At 41.7% G+C, this 21,793-nt stretch overlaps 1 protein-coding gene across 1 annotated transcript in view; it reads right to left on the minus strand.

Moving 5' to 3' along the window:
• Window positions 1-21,793, minus strand: part of zmp:0000001114 (suppressor of tumorigenicity 14 protein homolog) — a 36,893-nt gene that overhangs the window by 9,780 nt on the left and 5,320 nt on the right. Inside the window, exons 2-8 of the mRNA XM_036538029.1 lie at window positions 12,763-12,910; window positions 8,144-8,310; window positions 5,579-5,649; window positions 4,913-5,082; window positions 4,144-4,179; window positions 3,030-3,258; window positions 1,214-1,353 (exon numbers count right to left, since the gene is read on the minus strand). Of these exons, the coding sequence (XP_036393922.1) occupies window positions 1,214-1,353; window positions 3,030-3,258; window positions 4,144-4,179; window positions 4,913-5,082; window positions 5,579-5,649; window positions 8,144-8,310; window positions 12,763-12,910 (961 nt within the window). The remainder of the gene's footprint in view (window positions 1-1,213; window positions 1,354-3,029; window positions 3,259-4,143; window positions 4,180-4,912; window positions 5,083-5,578; window positions 5,650-8,143; window positions 8,311-12,762; window positions 12,911-21,793) is intronic.

Consider the following 21,793-nt stretch of genomic DNA (forward strand, 5'->3'; position numbering starts at 1 on the left):
GTGTATAAATTCCGAGGCTAATGCGAGACATGAGTGAATTGCAGGCATTTGATCGCCGGCCTCCTCCCATCGAGACGGATTTACAACCAAATTCCGCAGTAGGGCACGAACCGTGTGTCCGCCATATAGCAGTGCAACCCCACTTTAAATATATCACACACAGTGACACAGGGGGCCTGTGAGGTCGGGTTTCACTTTCTCAGCCTTGCCGCAATGGTCGCACCTCTATGGTCTCACTGCACCTTACTTTCACAATACATTTACCCGATACCCAAGTGTTAAATCTTTTCTGCTGGAAAAAAATTAGTAATTTCTTTCATATTTCTGCTCATATACTAAGAATGTAACAGTATTCAAAAAAATGCAATGACGTGTAATTACTCAGTTTTGAACTGCGATACTGCCTGCACAGCTGCAAAGTATGGGATTTTGAAGTCCCGTTTTTCATATATATATATACACACACACACACACACATAAAAAATATAACCAACTTACCATCAGTAAGCTGATCCCCTCAACCAAAGAGGGGTGGCACGTGGTATTAACATGTTTCTTAGCTATGTATTTGCATGTAGGGAACAATATGGAAACTACACCATAATCTTTATTGTGGAAGATAGAACAGGTTGGGATGCAAATGTTACTTTGGCTACTGCACAGCAGAACGCATCACAGAAATCCCCAAACAGGGCACATTAAAGCCTTGAGCAAAACAAAGTCCATGCCTAATGGAAGACATCGTTTCAAGACGTTCATTATGTTCACAGAACACAGCTGACCGAAGACAAAATGCCATCAGTGCTGCCATCGCAAATCAATTAGCGCCATTCTCTGTAGAGCATTACTTCTCATGCAGGTCATTTTTAAACCAATTGAAACTGGTAAATCAAAAGGACAAGATTAGTTACAACCCACTTTGTGCAGTCTTCACAAAATGTGCTAGACAAACTGTGCCAGTCCAGCCCTCGTGTGTGTGCGTGTGTGCGCGCGTGTGTGTGTGTGTGTGCGTGTATGTGTGTGTGTGTGTACGTGCAGCATGGGTGTATATACAGGTGTGTGTGCGGTCTGTGCCTCTCTATGTGCGGCATGGGTGCGTGTACAGGAGTGTGTATGCGTCTCTGTGTGCGGCAAGAGTGTGCATACAGGTGTGTGCATGTGTGTGTGTGTATACAGGCAAGTCAGGAGCAGAGAACAGGTTGTGCAACCCTACCTGTGGTTATGGGAATGACTGAGTACTCGCCCTTGAAGCCCGGCCTCTGGATCTCACTGTCTGAGATCAGGTTGATCAGCATAATGTTGCTGGAGGACACCAGCTCCAGGGGGTTAGTGGGAGGCCTCTGGCCGCACTTCCTGTGGGACAGCGGAATGAAAATGACCACGATGACCTCATCAGACCACATTTGTCAGAAAATGCCAATGGCTAGGACCAATGAAACGGCATGACCTCGAACGCCAAAGATTCATGTAAAATGCCCGGGCCTCAGAGGCCACATTAGGGCTGATTTTATAGGTGTCTTAGCAACTTCGGCTGCTAATAAAGCAGCAAGGACAAAAGTTCCAACTCATCAAACCAAATAACTCATCCATTTAATTAGCCAATTAAGAGTTCAGATGGAATACGAGAGACCCTCCGGGATCGCATGTATAACAATACAGAAATTAACCACAGGCACGGGTAACAAAGATGTATTTCTGTAGCCAGTGATATGTGGTATCCGGGATACTTACCGTTCCCTGCCTTGAAACTATTCAGATCATGTCTCAAAGTCAAATAAGTGAACCCGGTAAGAGCTTTAGTTGCCAACAGCGATGGTCTTGCAGAGCCGTGAATGACGCAGCAAGAGGAGCAATACATCTACCTGCACCGGTGTGCCATTGTAAAGTATTATATTATAGCTCTCATAAACCCTGTGTCACCTTGGATAAAGGCATCAGCCGAACTGCTATATAAAAATTTTATGCAACGTCTAGCAACGCACATTTACTCTGCGAAGAGTTTCAAGCTTGAAATTGCCTGCAGCTACATCTGATTCACACTCAAGAGCTTGCAGTTTGTAAAACCCCCCAACAGAAGGCTGCAATTACAGACAGGCATGGAACTGTGGGGCTTCAGGAACCTCGACACCTTGAAAAGAGGTCCTCCCTGAAAAGTCAATCTTCAAAAGGTCCCAGAAGTGAGAGGGGAGGAAAAGGATGCCAGGCCCCCGAAATGAAAATTCAATTATCAGCACCATGAGAGGGACACACGCTCCAATACGTTTTTCCACGGGCCCACTGAATCGGCTCTTATTTCTTTTTAATAGCTGCCAGACAAAAAGCTTGAGGTATTTCCTGATTTACCGGGTGTTGAGAAGCTAAAGAAATGAACTGAAATAAAAGTGTGGAAAAGGACTCGGGGCACATGCCCCCTGTGCCGGCAGGGATCCAGGGACTTCTGAAGGCAGAGTCCAGTCCAAACACAAGTCAGGAAGAGTCTTTACTCCTCAGCACAAACAGGCCTGTTTATTTCACGGTTTCTTCAGTCTGACAACTGAGATGAACAACGAAAAAACACTCGTCATGAGTGAGCACAATGTAAAGGACATGTCTACTGTGGCAGAAATGACCTTGGGTTCTGAGAAGCATAGCCCCGTGTATGGTGGTGGAAACCAAAGTAGTGGGCTTTTAGTGCGACATAACAGGAGTCAAGATGAGATATGGGAGTCATGTCCTAAATGAATACATTGGACAGCATGCGTAACAAATTCACTCACATAAATGCACCGTTTAATTACAGTCCAGCTCTGCTATAATAGGATTACCATATTAAAATCCAATTATTTCCATGAATTTTATTCAACGCTCAATCCATTCCATGTCCATCTGTAGCTAGGATAATTTTTTTTTTCAAAATTTGATTAAATTTGGCTCAGTAACGACCACAAATAACTTAAAAGGATGTGTATTGGTAAACATTCAATAGTGGAAATCCCTTCTGTTACTTTGGAACAGACCCCAACAGTCACCGCTGCAATATGCACACTCACTTGGTGATGGCCTGGGACTCGTCCGGACTTAGCGAGTCGTAGATGTAGACGAAGTCGTTGGAGCAGTCGTCCTCCACGTGGAAGAAGGGGAACTTGACGAAGATGGCGGTGTGCTCGGGAGCTCTTATCTGCCACTGGCAGCGCGTCTTGGGGGGATAGTTCTCTGGAAAGTTCGGGGACTCAATGGTCTGGATCTTGTCGTTGGCCTCCAGGAGGAAGAAGCATTCCTCTGGGGAGACAGAAAACCATAGAGGGATTCAAAATTTGGAATGAGAATTCAAAGCAACTGACCTACTCATGATGATGTCACTCTGCCTATCAGCACACACTGCAAAAGCTGTCCAACCTCAGATCAACAAACCCAAATACGGTTGAAAGCTATTTATTTCCATTAAAAATATGCTTGGGGATATTTATCAAAGCATCAACACTATATGCACTATCACATATTTGTCCCGCACACAATTTCAGAAAAAGTGCAAAATATGCAAAGAAAAAAAACTTCTTAATGCCATCTCTTCCCCATTCAATTCTACCGCTTGATTGAGAAAGCCTGGCCTATGACAGCAACAGTAATGAAGGGTGGGGGGCATAGTTCAGTGCATCATAAGGACAATACGCCAGTTTGTGTTCTGAACAGCACTCAAAGACCCTAGTGTCACACAAAGTGAACCATGATGGATTGAAATGTTGCAAATCTCTCAAATGCTTCCCACTGCACATGTATTTGCCGTCAGCAACAATACAGTTTTAAGCGCAGAAAAATCTGACATCTCAAATTATTTTAAAGTAGGCCTTTTCTCCCCTCAACACCCACTGTCTAGGAAGAGAAATTCTAGAAATAGCAGGCACAATTCAATCTTTCACCAGAAATGTCAGTATTTTCCCTAGCACTTTACAGACCTGGGGCAGCACCGCGCCCGAATCTGAGTGCACCACTAACCCCTCGCAGCCATGCCCATCGAAAATCCTTTGGGGGGAAATGGTGAAGGGTTTGACATACCAGTAGCGATGACAAGCTCGAGCAGCTGTGTTTTTTTGTGACTGGTATAAAAATGATATCAAGCGAGGTGGAAAACTGCAAAACAGAATGGTTTAGGCAAAGTTAACTCACTTGCTCTTGGGTTCCTGGCCATTCTTGGATCCGTGCCTGCGTAGAAGTGAGGGAGAAAGAAGAAAGAGAGCATGAGAGAGAGAGAGAGAGATAGAGGTAGAAAGACCTGCATTATGTTCACAGGTGCCACTTCTTTCCAGCTTCATTTATCCCAGTTTTAACATAACTGCCAATACAACCTTGCTTCACTGCGTGACAGGACCATTAAATAATGTTTACAGCAAGGCTATATCTCAGGCTTAATCTCTCTACATTACAGCAGACTAGTTAATATTTGAGGATGGCCCTTCTACTATAAATGGAATGAGAGAGGAAGACAAAAGCTCACATCCTCAAAAGGGCTATAAGAGGTAAAAAGCAGGATGTGGATTACCATTAAGGGTAATTTACATTGGACAAGATGGAAGAGAAGAATGCAAATTGAACTAAATCACTCTTTTAAAATAAATTCCACAAAGAGGACCAGAATTTGTATGTTCTACTCCGTTCTGTCATGAAAGGCAGTCTCAGTAAAAGCCATGTGACATTCCCAACCCTCAATGAATTGAATTTTGAACAGACTAGCTATAAAGACATCACATCACCAATGTAATTTTGCATGGAAAATGTTGCATGCATCCTGTAATACTACCAAAGGTTTCCATCATGAGTTTCTACAGCTGAAGGCCCCATCTGAATGAGCCAGTACATAGTATTTGATAACCCCAGTATCTGAAATGACCCTTTGAGCTTCCCACCCATTCCCCTCCCCTCTCCCGGTCACACCCACTAGAGGCAGTGATGTCAGTGATGATCAGCATCAGAGCGCTCCGCTTGCCCTCCTGCCGGATCCCGGCCCGCAGAACCTTGATGACCCGCTCCTCTGTGAACTGGGGCAGGTCCTCCAGGTTCTCTGCCGGGATGTTGAACTGGGTCCAGTGGTACGCCAGCACCCCTTCACTGTGGGCACCAAAATTGAGTTACTGTTCTTTTGCTCCAGAGATCCTGTATTCATTCATGAGGTACACATGCTGAATTTAGTCTTACTCCTCTGAGGTCTTGTCATCATTGATTATGCTGCTCTCACTTCCATAAATATTATTAGGTGAGATGTTATGATGATAATAATTACAGCTTTTTAATGATAAAAAGTTTTACCACATTTGCATTCTGTGGGAATTCCAGGGATAGAATACAAATAAGCATGTAGGATAGGCTAGATGTAAACCCAACATAAAAGCGGGTTACAGTTAGGGTCAACCATTGTGGCTTTGGATTGGATCTCATTGGTGTGGTCATCTTGAACTCCTGCTGCGGTCAGGCTACAAAACGCACAGCTCTGCTTTCAGTTCTGAGATTTATCTGACTGCAACCATTTCAAGAAAACTTGAGCACAGCACAACTCCAGCACGGGAACTCAACCCGCCTCAATTACATGCCTGCGATAGGTCCTTACCTGAAGGCAGCAATGACCGACTTGTTGTAGTACTTCGAGAAGAAGGGATCATTATTGTATGTCTGCTCCAACTGAAAGCCAAAAAGAGATCAACAATCAGAGTGCGTCTACCTCACTGCTTCAGGGGAATCTTGTAGAGCATGGGGAGGCAACCCCGACCTTGAAATGCAGTGAAGGAGCTACAGCTCATGGTCAGAAGCAGAGTTTTGCAGGAATTGTTGTAGGTATTCTAACACTTGGTTTGCAGCCAAATATACAAAACAGGGGTTTGTTGTATGGTAGTGGAGGCTCGTGAGCATTAAATATTAGAGACATAAATCTTACCCAGCAACTGGTTATTGCTCTCAGACTGTTTATTTCTTTTGCACAGTACCTATGCAAAATACCAGAATATTTTCTACCCATGGTGGCTAATACCTTCTCCCTGTTAATTGTACCTTACAAACCAGTATTCCTTTCCATTACATCACACAAGACATTTTTAATGATGAGGCACATCTAAATTCAGTAAAATCAATTTAATTATAACATTTAACCTAAAGAGGTAAATTGTCCTGAAAGCATATTGCATCACACAAGCTCTGAGGGCGAGGCTAGCGAACAAACTCCATTAAGGAAATTGAGGAATTTTCCCAAGCATTTGAACTGCAGTCTGCACAGATAAACTGATCTTCATGTCACCATCACACCTTGGTTGTGGGCACAGTAAAAAAGGAATAAAGCTATGCAAAGTGAATATTTGCAAATGCTTCACTGTGAATAGAAATACTTCTTATGAAAAGTATGCTAACACAACATACAATTAAGAAAAGGGATTAGTAACCGACTCGTGCCGATTGCTTGGCTAATGAATCACTTGATTGTTAATTAAACAAGCCCAACAAAAACAAGTCAAGTGCTCGCAAGCAGTCAATGTTCTATGGTGTTAATAGCATTAACACACCCTGATGAATGCCCACTTATGAACTGAGGGCTATCCTTTTATGTTACAGGACTTTTTAACCTTTGTTCTAAACCATAACAGTGTCTTGCTTCTGTTTTTTTCCCCGTTTCTTCTTTTCTTCACTGTAATTTCTCTCCAGTCAACACCTTGTATCCTAAGAACGCCTTGTTTCGCTTCAGTAATTGGCTCTCACTCATCTGTCCCTCCCCCTTTTATTGTCTGCTTCTTTTTTTATAAGAATTGCAAAGATTCTGCTGACCAGAGCACTTGAAGGAGAGACTTCTACTCACAGATGGCCTGAAACCGTATCAAACATTCACAGCCATAAGGCGTCCATTAGAACAAATGGAGATGAAAGCCTTTGCGTTCCGGTGTCTGGGAAAGATAAGGTATATGACTGACAAACCGGCGTGTTTAAACAGCAGACTGAACGGTCTGGGACAGCTGGTGAGTCCATTTCCACATTGGTAAACAAGAATAAACTGATAATGCTTATCGACTGCCAATCAAGGACAGCGAATGCACAAAGCTCCCTTCTGCCAAACCTGATTTGCTTTGAGCGGCTGGCTATGGAATAAGGAACAGGAGTTATGACCTTGCTGACACAGATTTAATTGAGAGATACAGAACTGCACAATCTAATATTAAAACTTCCGGTAATAATTTTTTTTGCCGCAAGATTGTGAGGATAGATCACTCATCTGAATCATAAGTAGCATTACTGGGAGGAGGATGTTCATTGCAAAACAAAGACAGCATTTCAGTTCTTTCACTAACTGTTGAAATATCCCTCTTTGGGCACTTTTAAATTAACTGGGAGAGCCACGTGGATCCCACTGAAGAGCATAGTCTCCAGCAGGAGACATACATTATGTTTCATTTTGAACAGAACAGACATGAAACAGAAGTGCAGATTTTTACTGTTCCAAGAAATCCATGAATGGTAAAAATGTAATACTGCTTGATTATACAACCATTTAAGAAGACCTGCCTACGGCAATTTCTGTACAATTCTAAAGGGACAATGGTCAGCCGTTATAATGGCCCCTATTTTAACACCATTCTATCTGAATATTTTTCATGAAAATGGGATTGCTTTAAAATGAATATGAAAATGGTATCCTACTGGTACAGTATTTTGTGATTGCTCTGTAACCAGCAACACGCTTTACGTTTATTTTGGGTCTACAAAAGCAGCAGGAAAAACAGCTTTTGAAAAGATTGACACCTTTGATCACGCCACAGCAACAAAATATTCTACACGCAGACCCGCTGATGCCTTCAGTTCAAGACAAGACCCACTTCTTCCAACACCTACTTTGTGGGATTTGGAGTCATGATACTACATTTTGCCTTTGGCGATTTTTTTTTCTCCAGCAGAAAGCAACATTAAAACACCGCAGATTCAAAAATCAGAAGGTGACACCATTCCACATTTGCCCAAAATGGCTATGGCGGCACTGAGTAGTAGTAGTAGGAGGCAATGTGTCGAGGAAGCGGAGCTAGCTCGCGGCTACAGGCCGCGAATAACGAGCCTCCGCTGATTAAGAGCGTGCTTATGAATTATTCCGAATGATTATGAATGGGTACGAGCGCAAAGTCTGCACACATGGCTCACTCACCACTTCCTCCAGGTCGTCCGCCAGGTCCTGGAACTCGGCGCTGTGGGGGTCCTCCAGCTTCTGGCTGTAGTTGAGCCTGGACAGCCGCATGTGCCCGCTGTACACTCGTGTGGCCGGGCTCCGCTTCTGACTCACCGAGGGGGTGGAGTTCAATCTGGGGCCCTTAACTTGAGAGCAGAGAGAGCAGCGTGCCAACACCGGGGGGGGGTTAGTTAATGCGTTGTGCGTTACAAAGAAGGCCTGGCCAAGAGTGCTCAGCACTCCAAATAGGACGAGTGCTCAAGCATTAAAAAAGGCTTCAATACTTAATAGGGAATAAAATTGATTTTGTATGAACTGCCCATTTAGATAAACATTCAATTTTACAAACTGCTGTAGTATGAGGACAGATCCAACTGAACTTCTCCCGAACCTCTTATATTGTTTAAAAAGCCATCGACAGTGCAGTAGGTGAAACCAGGAGAGGTCTAATAGTTCTGTGGTGTCAGGCTATTGCTACACATTCATTAATTCAACTGCTGTGGTGTTCATGGCATGGCTGAAATGGTGCATTTTCTATCAAATATTTTGATAAAACAGTGAAAACAGAAGTAGTGATAAAACAGTCAAAATGGCAGCCGTAACATTTGCGGCGCAAAGCTTGCATACCAGACAACCTCATTCTGAAAGCCTCAACGTGTGCAACTGAACCATGCAGACAAACCATCAGACATGGATGAAACAAAATGTCTACGACTGCATTATCTCACAGCTACCGGCCAATACTAGCCTGTTCTTTCATGGAAAAATCACAGAGCTGAAATGATTTCTTAGGATCCACTACTGTCAAGTTCTGTTGAAGCTGAGGGGTTTTGCACGGTTATGCAATTCACCTTCATTCAGTTCAAAATCACTATAATGCTTCCAAGGTGAGTATCCAGCTCTTTCTGCAGCTTGCCCTCCAGTTAAAACTGTACACGTATTTCATCTAAGTGTAGAAGCAAGAGGTGATTTTCTGCGTCACTCTTTAGGTAGTGTGTGGCTTTGTTGTACAATATTCCAATTAAACGTTCCTTATTTGCATTTTCATCCATTTTTCCTCTTTACATTTTGATTTTAATCAGATGAAGAAAAAGTAAATTCAATAACCCCAAGAAAGTAATCATTCCAATCAAAAGAACTACAAAGACCCAACCTGGCTGCCTTTGATTATATTGCTTGTAATTCTGTAGCAATACGTCTAGCCAGCACTGATTTTGTGTAGCTGTGGGAAACCTTTATTGTGCTGAAACTCTCTCAAGATGATTTTGGAAGACTTTGAGGTTACCTCCAGCCATGACTGTGCATAAGTTCACTTTTTTCCCAGTTTGCAGTTGTTAGTTTGTCACTAAAATCTATCGAAATTAAATGGATGGAGAATGAAGGCTGTTCTTAACTGTTATCTCAAACAGAATAATGGATTTTTATATTTTATGTAGTTTCCAGTTTTGAGATATGGCAAATCTCCCACTAGTAGAGATAGACTTTTAGATGTATAACATGTTCGCTGGAATTAATATCTCTATGTCATTTGACCACAAAGATGAAAAAATAAATAAACAAGACATCACTATTTATCCATTGTAACACTGGAGTATGCTTGATTTAAAATAATAGAAAACAGAATTATGTTAGAAATATATTCTTAAAAGTCCATTTCTGCAACAACTGAGACTAACAGATGTAGTCACAACCAGTAAAATACTAAATTCCATAGTTACTGCTCCTGCACAGTACCAGTCAAAAGTTTGGACACACCTACTCCTAAGGGTTTTTCTTCATTTTTAATATTTTCCACATTTTACCATAATAGTAAAGACATCAAAACTATCTTATATTTTAAATTCTTCAAAGCATCCAAAAATATTTTTACACATTTTGTAGAGAAATTCATACATAGACAAATATAAACAGCAAAGTTGATGTCCAAGAAACAATTTCAAGTATTTAAGCACAAGCCTTTGAATGCACGTTTCCCACTATCTTAATAAGCGGTGTCCAAATTTTTGACTGGTACTGTCTCATTAGTAAATAATGTGTTGTAAGCCCTACGGTGAAGCCACCGTGATAGATATAACATGCCTGAGGTGGGCAGGCACTGCCCTCCAGAGAGTGAATGGCCCTGTAATTAGGTAGGCCACTGCTTTAGGCCTAAAATAGCAGGTGACATAGTTTCTCACAAGGTCTTCAGTCAAGCATCTAAGATGGGGTATACGGAAATCCAGAATTAATGAAACCCTCCATCCCTGGATCACCGTGACCTTTTTGTAACAGCAGGCTGTTCTGTGTATGACCATGTACAAGTGGCACGAAATGTCAGCAATCACACAATGTCTTTTACAAACACGTTCTGCTGCTAATGTGCAGAGACAGTAGCTACTACCGCTTCAGAGTTAATGAATCAGGCATTTCCATGCTGGGGCAGCTCAACATTTGAAAATTGTACACAGTGTAGATACATGTACTCGCAATATGCTATTTTTCAGATGTGCTTCCTTCTCTCATACTGAAAATCAACACCTATGCCCTGGAACCTAAACAAACATGTCTTTATACTGCAGCCTCCAAGCCAAACCTAACTGAAGTCCCGATGAGTGCTACACCATTGTGTCATGTCAGCAGAAAAGGTTTTTTTTTTTTTTTTTTTTGCTTTACACTGGACAAAAAACACTATGCTTAGAAGAACCAAGTTACTTATTCATTTTTTATATAACATATTAAGAGGATGAAATTTCTTTGTGAAAGCATGCGCAAGCTCACGCGCAGTGACTACCGTTTCAGAGGAGAAACGTTTACCCTAGGAACAGGCGCAAAACGACACTGCTGCACTCAGACCACTTCAAGCTACCTCTCCTGTCAATTTGTGCATAAAAAGAAAACACTGACCCCTAATGGGGGATCTGGGTAAGGCATTCTTTCAGAACCTTTAGAGATGATTTCACTGGAAAAAAAGATCATATTTCTTTCCAAAATAAATATTGCTTGTTATGCACCAAGCATGTCTGGTTAGACTGAATATCTGTAATGCTCACCATGTCTGAGGTAAGAGATTGACAGGTGGTGTTATTTTAGCAGGTTGATTCTAATAAAGCAGATTGCTACGGCTAAAATAACCTATAATGTAAACGATGAACGTGGTGTGCTGCGTTTACAACAAAATGATAAAATGTCTGGTGAGAGCAACCTTCAAAGAGGTCAACATTTCATATCAATTATGTAATCACCATGCAATGCAGTGCAAAATGCTAGTAATACTTGGGTTTGGGACCACAAATTCCACAATATTCCTGAATATTCACACTGCATCAGGGAAAAATCTGGTAAATGTGTTTAATTACAAATGACCGTTCTTGTCGTCTCATTCCTTTTAAGCAAACACGCAAAGCCTAAGATGCCTCCAATACGCGCTGTCAGATGAAGCTGGCACCAAGCCCAGCACGTACCGCCTGTGATGATGGAGTCACTGGAACCTTCCACAATGTGCTTTGGGCATGTCCTCATCCCTTGAGCCTCTGGTCAGCAATTTGTTTTTGCTGAATGAAGAATCTTCCCTCTCTGCCTGTGTCTCCCTGTCTCTCTGTCTGTCTTTCTCCTCGTCTCCCCCAATTTCAATTCAACAAGCAACTCAAACTCACACAGAATACATAAACGCTAATCAGGCATGATAATAAAAGGTATAACTTTCTCCACTGACACACAAACCTTTTCTTTTCTCCTGCTCTCTCACCTCCTCTCGCTCTTGCTCTCCTTCCAGGTAACAGTAAAAAAGGAACACAGAACAAAAAAACTCCAGGAAAAGGAACAGCGCTGGTAAACAGATACTGTATACTCTTCACCCATGCATGCCACTCACTGCTCACTGCATACTCTCTCACTCCCCCCCATACAAAATAATAGCTTCTCCTGGCTGGATGCACTCTGGTTGAAATGACTGTGGTACAATAGTGGGTAATTTTAGAGGCAGAGTTCAAATGAAGGGCTGTATTGCAGTTACCAATTCTGCTCACGCATCAGCTACTCAAGCATAGGATATGGTGTATATATTGTACAGACAACCACACACTGATCAGCATCTGAATCTTCCACCCCCTTCTCTAAGCTTTTATATATTTTTAGATGCATCTCTATACACTACATTCTTTTTTCATATCAATTTTTCATATCAATCATGTACAGGTGTATGTGTTGTGTGTTGTATGTTGTGTATTAGTTCTTCATTTATTTATATTTATTATTATCACCATTTTTTACATATCTTAAAAAATGTAGTTTATCTGTGAATATCAATATTAAATACTTTTTATTCATAACTTTGGGATGCTTTGGCTTAGTCTGCATTTCACTTGTTGTTTCTTGCTGTCTGATAGGCCAGTGTTCTTTCCATACTGAAAAACAACTAAAATGAAATTCAGCGGAAAAAAAAAAAAAAAAAAATTCACAGTTGTTGCTCCTCTCAGTTACCTCCTCAGTGAAACGCACCTGCATACGACAGCAGTTTTACTACCGGTTAGAGTACAAAATTCTGCCATCTGTGAGCACAGGTTTGCCTCCCATAGGACGAAGAAGAGGTTAAATCTGAGAAATGAGTCGACACAACTTACTCGCGAAGAGCCATATCAGCACACCAGCCACAGCAGCTAGCACCAGCACGGCGAGAACGACCCCGACCACCACCCCGGTCTTCCTCTTTGATGCCATCTTCTCTTTATTGGTCAGAAAGGTGACCTGCTCATGCCGCCCGTTACGGTCCTAGAGGACAGAAAGAGACCAATCAGTGAATCAATGACTTCATTACCTCAGTCACTACCCCACCAGTCATTCAGAATGCATTCCACCCAGAGCATGCTTTCCTCCTGTAGCATAAATTATTTAATAAATGGTATAAATCATATGATGGTATAAATCATATGATGGAACAACTAATCAAAAACTGATTTTTTTTACACTACCATCAATAGCCTGTAGCCCTTTTCAAGTTTCAAGTTATTGGTAAGTTCTAAGCATGTCACATTGCAGAAGCAGAACAAGTCACTGGGGAGTGAACTATTTAGCTGCAGAAACCATAATTGTTTATTTACATTGAATAAGAGGTTGCAGATATTGACTGCACATCATGCAAACAGAAACATGACAAAATTACCGCATTAAAACAGCGCAAACAATCTGCCACCTTCTCCACTCCTTATTAGCGTTTGCTTTTCAAAGCAGGCTAGGCTGTTTAGCATCACCCACCCATCCTGACTTTAAATTCTTATTGAGGAAAATCCATTTTTAAATAGCGGGAATTTTTGACAGGAGTGCGCTTCTCTGACAGCTGCTTCTCACTGCCAGCCTCTCATCTGCCACACGCAAATATCGCAGGTAAACAACAGACCTGATGCCATCAATGAGCAAGGCAGTTCAAAACGTACATTTAGGCTCATTTGTCAAATGGGTGTGAGGGGGGGGAAATCACAAGGGAGACCACAGACAACATCATTATGATGAAATTGCACTCAATCTTGAAGATACACTGGGATCACATGGGTGGCAGCTGGTAAACATGGAAACACAAATACAGTAAACTTGTAAATGACAACCCACCCCCCACCCCCCCTCCAAAAAAAAAAAACAAAATCCATCTTGCTTTTCACCTGACAATGAACCAAATTACTTGACATCAAGGTAATGACATCTGATGTACTGAAATAAAAACTATGCCAGTTTCCACATTATATATGATGTATATACTATATGAAAAATGAACTTTGCCATTCTACCATCAAACTATGGAGGAGATTATGATGCGGATGATCTGCAATGCTATGCAGTTAAAGGGTTCAAAAGCTGAGAGGTTGCTTATTAGTACACCACTTTAGATAAAAATGCGAAATAGTCTTCATGTCACAATTGATGCTTAAACTTCAAGTTCAAATGACAAAAATTGCAGGCATTAAACCTGGAAAAATAAACAGATAATTTTCTGAGAACAGCCTTGTGTGTCTTTTAAACATCGAGAGCCATTTTGTGTAACAAATGAACCATTCATTTTATTCAAACAAGTTGCCACATAGCATGAAAAAGAAGCCGAGACTCAAGTATTTCTTCTTTCTCCATCGATTCAATTGACTGAGCCAGTTTTGTGAACTGCTTTGCAAACCAGTTAATCATTTGTTGATAATGCTCAGTTGCTATAGGCAAACCACCAGTGAATGAAAAGGCCAGGGGAACACAGATCAAAAAAGGATAAATATTATATTTATATTAATATAATTATTATACACTGTTTACAGTGTTTATTAACGTTGTCTCTGTTTTAAATGTATTGCTGTTGAATTGGTGCATGAATGCTGTTAATTTACCAGGGGGATACTTATCAGAGGTCCCTTAAAGAAGATTGGCAAATGTTCTGTATCACATACTCAGAACACACACATGCACACACACTCCATTTCTCCCCATCCCCTCCACAGGTATCTGTTAAGCTGTTTACTTGGTTCATGTTGCAGCATGGAAAAAAATCTGAGTGCAGTCAACATCCATGCATCAAAGATGCGCTAGGGTAATTCTGAACTGTCAGCATGTGCGTTAATGAGTTCAATGATCTGCCCTCTTCCTTAATTTACAAGGCAAAATCGCTGACTAATACTTCACATCAATCACGATGACGTGTAAAGAAGAACTTCTACTTGGTTTTGAAATGTCCAGCTCTTTTTGAGAATGGAAAATCTGTCCCCCGTGATTGTTTTTTTAACTGATATTACTTGTAATGTCAGTTAAAAAAATGTAATTAATACAATCAGCAAGGCTCTTGTCTGTGCTTCGTCTGAAAGACAAATCAATTTTGCAGACGTAATTTTTATGACCAGGCAATTCCATTGTCTTGTATAATCAATACTCTGACACCATCCACGCCACATTAGTGACAGGTCTTTACTTAACTTTTCAAATATAAAAGCCTCGCAAAGAACAGAACAAATTGCCCCAAATTAGACCGAAAGAAAACTGCTGATAAAAATATCCAGTCATGGTGAACTGGCGGGGAAGCGTGATTCTACGAATGCGTTCATTCTGAAGGGAGGGAAGAATACACAGGCACACAGGGCAAGTCCTGACACAAACCTTACAGATACCTAAAGACGACATTTGGGAACACTCCAGAAAAACAGGAAGAGGCTTCGCTTGTGACGCATTTTCCATGTTGTAGTGGGCGAGCCACACCCATGCCCCTACTTGCAGGTAACGCTATTGTGCAAGGAGAACGGAGATCCATTAAACAGGTCTATGAGCTGGGCAGAGTTTTTATAAAGCCCAGAAACCCAGGAGAATAATTTCCACAAACAAAAACCAACTCCCCACCCCCTAAAAATTATGCATATATTCATATGTCAACAAGAAATCCAAAAAGAAAACAAACGAATACTAATAAAGACCTCACACACACCCCTCTGAAAGCAGACCTTGCCCTGCAAAGCCTGTCTAGCGACCTATAAAATGTGTGCATCTCTTTACAAACAGAGAGAAAACGCCATAGAGAAGCCTTTCGTGTTGCATTTACTCAAACGGCAAAAAAAGCAGTTGTTATGGACACACTGTAGCAAAGCTGCCTTGCCAATGCCTCTGCCTTGTATTAAGCATTCAGGCGACGTGTGTACAATGCCGATTCACAAAATGATTACATTTACTTCTTTCCACAATGATCAAGTGGCAGGGCATTGGTATGCAGGGTGCTGCCGGAGACTACACAGCCAGTATTAGGCTTCTTCTGCATCTGTTCCTCCCCGCACCGCCTGAGAGGTGATTATAAAAGCGTTCCACTCAATCACTGCTCGCAATTGCCTCTGTGCCCACAGTCCACGCGGAGTGCAGTCCGACAGCCAACGGAGACGGCCAACTGCTTTGGTCTTAAATCAATTTGTCAGGCGCAACTCCCCTCAAGATCAGGGCTCAATTATAAAAGTCTAAATTATAACTCACCACAATTAAGCTACTTTTTTTTTTTTTTTTTGCTGCAGTCGAGTTTTCACACATGCCCCCTAATTGGAATTTTTAACGGCAATCATGGCACAGAATTAAGGGAGCCATTAGGGAGGGGGGTCAGTGAGCGCTTCAGGCTTTCCCATCAGTTTCCCGTGATCTGAGCCTAATTAAAGCATTAGATTGCCTTTGTCCCAACCTCACTTGGCCCCAAAAAATTAATCACATCTTCATCCATTTGTTAACAGTTAGGGACGTTTTCCAACACCGGCCCATTAAGGCTTTCTTTGATCCAGAAGGACATGCTATTTTACATCTTTGTACAGAGAAAAATACACAGGGATATCATAGGGAGCATTTGCAGAGTAAGGTTTTGGCAAACGGAGAGACTCGTGTGCTGTCAGAAGCTACTACTGCTGTGCCTTCAGGCACGGCAGCTCCATCCACATGCTCCAGTAGCGAAATGCAAAGCAGCTGAAGGTGTCACTACTGCCAAGGTCAGACGTAAAACTAAGAAATGTAAGCTACCCGGGGTAAGAGAGCGTGCAGAGCAGATGACCTGGCTTAGCATGATACCGAAAACAGAGAGAAAGGCAGGGGCGAAACCGATTTCACATGCTAGCATTGTTAAGAGAGGGCTTGTTACTTTAAAACATAAGCCGTAAACATGTTCTTTCTCCCACTACCAAGGGGAGGGGGGGGGGGGGGGGGGGGGGAGAACCGAGAACCGAACAGTCAAACCAGTTTAACAGGAATATCCCTGGCTGTCTTGTTAGGCGTGGTGCGGAGAAACAGCACATCAGCACCTTTCTTTCCTTACACCCTCACTCGGGCAACCTCAAATTGGCACTCATAGGACATGGCAGTGGCATAGAAAAGGCTGGATTCATAATGCTTAGTTTTCCAAAACGGTGAATTTCAGTAAGTTTAGATTAAAAACTTTAATGGAGACATTTTACTAACACTCATTATCAATGATCAGAACCCACATCGGGAGGTTAATGAGTACTTCTTTGCGAAGCAAATTCTGCTCAAGAAGCTTGTGACAGTTACAACAATGTTCACGCTGATAACCAGAGAGAGAAACTGTTATACTCAAAGCTTTGGACTGCAGTGAACACTCGAAAACCACGGTTAAAGGGAAAGCCAATTTGGACAAGAAACTACTGCGTTTTCCCTTGATGGAGATAAAACTGTAACGCTGTACAGTTTCCAAGCAGATGAACAGAGGCGTCAGGCAATTTATTATTTTTATTGATTAATGTACAATTTTAAATGAGTCACTTTAACCATTGATCTCAATTAGCTCAAAAGACACAACCACTTTTTCCCCTCCCCATTTTCATCCTCAGATGTAGCTTAGGCCATTTTCTACATCTTGCAAATTTCATGTTTTGCCCATCAGCACTTGTAGCACATCACAGACTTGAATACAGAGCACCCAAGAATCATCTCATCAAGTGAAGCAATTACTTGATATTCAGCAGTGCAAGTGAAGATGAGAAAATCAATTGGAATATCAAAAGCCCCATGAGTATTTCAATACAGACTCACTCTGAAGGAGCGCGTGACAAATACAGCACAAGTACCTAATTTATGTGCAGACGGGCCATAAAATCGAAAGTTATTTTCAAGCAATTTTTCAGATTATTTTGGTTTACTCCAAAAACTTTGTCATACATTTTCCCCCCCCCATTTCCTATCAGACTGTAGAAGAGACATGTCTGGTAATATTTATATCTTTTAATAGTCATTACATATATTTATATGCAGGTCGTAACAAAGGTGTTTGTTACTTAGCTAGCTACTGAAAATACTGCATATCTGGAAATGGTTCCAGAAAGAATCAGTGAGTGAGGTGAACACAACCTGCTCAGGTTTTGTTTGGAATGCCCTTTTTGCAGCTTCATAAATAACATAATGCACCAAAGTACATTAGTTTTCAAATGAATTGACAGATGGATGATTATTTCATGAGTAAAACAAAACTCAAAGCAGAGCTGAGGGTACAGGCAGCTGAAGGGGGCTGATATAAACAAGGGGAGGGAAAAGACAGCAGTACTTTCTTTTAACAAATGGGACCATTTCCTGTTTGTGGCACAGGGTCACAATTGACTAGCCCAAACAGAGCTCAGATATGGATTAGAGAACATAAGCAACATGGCTTTCCACCTCCATCACAGCGAGCACATAATGTGTTTCGACAGGAGTCTTCCCCAGGCTGACAAAAGGAACTGTCGAAATGCTTTGAAATGAACCTCACAAAAACAGAATTAATGTAGGGCTGGGACTTTTCGTTTTTTCAGACTACGGTGCAAGGATGGTTTGAAACTTGCCACACTGACTCATTTGAGAAGAAAAGAGAATCTAGGCCTTCTAACATAAGCATTTTCTTTTACATACTGACTTTACTTTTATACTGAATCAAATATACTGACTGGCTTTTCAAAAAATTTACAGTACTCGCTAAATGATACATAAGATACCTGGCAAAATTATTCTCAATACAGTCAAAATAATCAAATATTTCAGCAGACTGAATTGCTGTATAGCTGTTCCCACATGTATAAGATATGAGTGTGTTAGTTTCTAAAGTCAATGTGCCTATTTGGTTTCATCACAACTCTTTTCCCTGGCCCTCATGCTTGCTAGATGGGTCTACTACAGTTCTCTTTTTGCTGGCATACCTGCAAATGCAATAAGGCCTCTCAAATTCATTCAGAACGCAGCAACCTGATCTACAACCAGCCAAAATACTCATGTCATACCCAATCTCGTCATCCCTCTACATTGGATACTATGGCTCAGACGGCTTAGAAACTCTGGTTCTGACCCTTTAAGGAGCAGTAACAAGAACAGCACCCTCATACTTACTTTGTATCACCACACTCCTGTCAGACTGAGCTACTCCTCTACCTTGGGACACCTGGTCACGCCCTCTTGGAAGGGTCACTCGCATCCCTTCTCAACTCTAGCCCCCCAGGTGTTGGATTGAGCTCCCAACAACTGTCAGGACAGTGGGGTCACTGATCATTTTCCAACCCAGACTGAAACCTCACCTATCCAGACTACATATTGGCACCCCAAACTCTGACCCCTTCCTCTCCTAACGCTGTGGTAAACACTTGTGCATAAGCTATATACATTACAGGAAAAAGCTTGTCGAGAGTATGTCTCTGCTGCTGGAAAATGATGAAAACCTACTGCAGCAATGACTCCCACAATGGCGCTATACCACAGGAATGCCACTAATGATTCAGTACCCATATGGCTATTTGGCAAACCCTACTGCAAGGTAATTTTTGCAAGGTATTCTGGATAAAAGTATCTGCCAAATGAATAAATGTAAATGCAGTCTGCATGCATCGTGGTTGCCCCCAATTATAAGACAAGAGTAAACATATATCAATGGCGTGTTGACAAACCCATCCCTATTTCGGCACATATTGACATCTGCTTGACTGATCATTCTGGACTGACCATGTTACATATGACTTACATACTGTTGCATAAGCATTACTGTACATCATCTCATTAGCCAGGGAAGCTTGCACTGAATGTCTAGCTGATGAAGACTAATAAGGAAATCGATATCCCCCACTTATGAGGAGACCGGTGACTGATCCATTAACGTCGGTATGTTCAGTGGCTGAAGTAAGTCGGCACACTGTTGCTCACATTCCGAGGTGTTCACAGCCAGCCATTTTTTTCAAAACTAGCAAGACGCTATAGTCAAACACAAGCATATCAATGATTTAGGTGGCCTCGGCAGCAACAGACCCAAGTCCTCATTAGCAGCAAATCAAGGTTTTGTGCTGAACGTCCCCATGGAAATGACTGAGAGAAGTGCAGACGTGCAGAATGATAGGCTAATTGTTGTGTACAGCAGACAGATCCATGGAGATGTCCAGGCATCCATGTCGGGGCGGGATGGCTTCATACATCACTGATACACTTCCTTGGTTAATTATTTTGAAAGGCACTGGCAGAGATTACAACCTGTTGCTTCACTGACTAATTCGTTCAAATTCCCCATTTATACTCTACCTCAAAATTACAAAACAATTAAGCCAGCCATTATTTCTACTTCTAAGTGCATGTGCAAAAGTGCATTATTCTCCATTTGCCGCCTAGTGCATTATCTGGGGAAGCTGTTTGCAGGGTAAATCAAAACACTGATATAGCCTTTCCTACTCCAGATGGCTTCCATTTTTGTCTTCCTGGGTGAGCAACATATTCTTAAATCCTCTTGGCAATCTTCTACTGGGCGCTGTGATGTGCACAGCATGTAACGATGACTTTCAGCCTGTTGTTTTTACTGAATATAAATGATATGGTTCACTGACAGCTCTACACTTAAAAAAACACCTATATTTTCAGCGTGCTGAAACCTAATGCAGATTGATGTTTCTGACAATTTTGTAGGCAATCAGTGACTATGCTTCTTCAACTGCTAATGGAGTCAAACCTCAAGCTGATGTTGGGAAGAAAGTGTGAAAATCTCAAGGCAAACAGACATGGTTCGCTTGCAGCTCATGCATGTCAGCTCTATGAATTCCACTCGCCAAGGCAAGTTAGAGTCAACATGCTGAAGGCATGAACATTTGTGTTCCTTGCTGTGCAGCTGGTGTAACGGACACACAGCCACCGAGGTAAAGGACATTTGGTGTGTTCTTAATGGTAACATCATTCACCTGTACACGTCACTTGGAAGAGGTGGTTGTTCAGGCCCACAGCTCTCACTGTAACAATTTACAAAACAGGCAAACAGAATTTTGATAAAATAAGAAAAAAGGCAACGACAAAACTTCATGAGACAATAAAAAAAAATGTGAGATTTCAATCAAGGTCTATAAAATGCTTTCATGTCCCCCTCAAGCCCGCTGCTTTACTGCGAAAGGGACGCTAGCAACAAAATAATTCATCAACCAAGGCCTGGCTCTGTAACAGTGCCCTCACACACAAGCCAAAAAAGCCTGGGGCCAAAACAACAAAGTTAATCATGTCGATTGTTCAGTTTCAACACAGTTTCAGCACTGAGTCACACCAGGTGAAAAAAAACCGAGGGCGAGAGAGACGAGCGGAGGCCTAGCAGGAGGCTCTGAGGGGTGAGCGAAGGTGGAGGGGAGGGGCTGTAGCGCACCTGCTTAAAATTCACAACCTTCCTGGTTCCAAGGAAGGTCTGAAGTGAATCAAACATTCCTAAAATGTCCCCTTCAGCTTCCCAACAGAGGCGTTCCATTTTGGCATTGCTTTAAGGGAAGTGCATTGTTATGTGCGTGGTTCGTATCGACACAGATTTACCTTATTTCTACGAAAAGCACTTGGGAGTATGACACAAGATTAATTAATTTGCACCTAACACCTTTGTCACAATAGCGTTTCATAATGTAAAACAATCATCTGAGATCCAATACTGTTGATAACCACTGTCCTCACATTGTTCCTTCTGTTCTATAATTAACTGCCTGTAAACAGTAAGTGATAATAAGCAATATATACTGTAAATTACAAACTGACATCAAGAAGGTTTTAAGGACAACACAGACTCATGTGAAAATCTCAATACCCTGTTAAAATTCTTAGTTTAACTGGACCAAGATCTCAAAACGTATTTTTCAAAATAACTTCAAAAGGAGCCTTCATGAGAAATGACGGACCTTCAAGACTCCAATG

Source organism: Megalops cyprinoides, chromosome 10 (genome assembly GCF_013368585.1).
Source record: "Megalops cyprinoides isolate fMegCyp1 chromosome 10, fMegCyp1.pri, whole genome shotgun sequence".
Lineage (NCBI taxonomy): Eukaryota > Metazoa > Chordata > Actinopteri > Elopiformes > Megalopidae > Megalops > Megalops cyprinoides.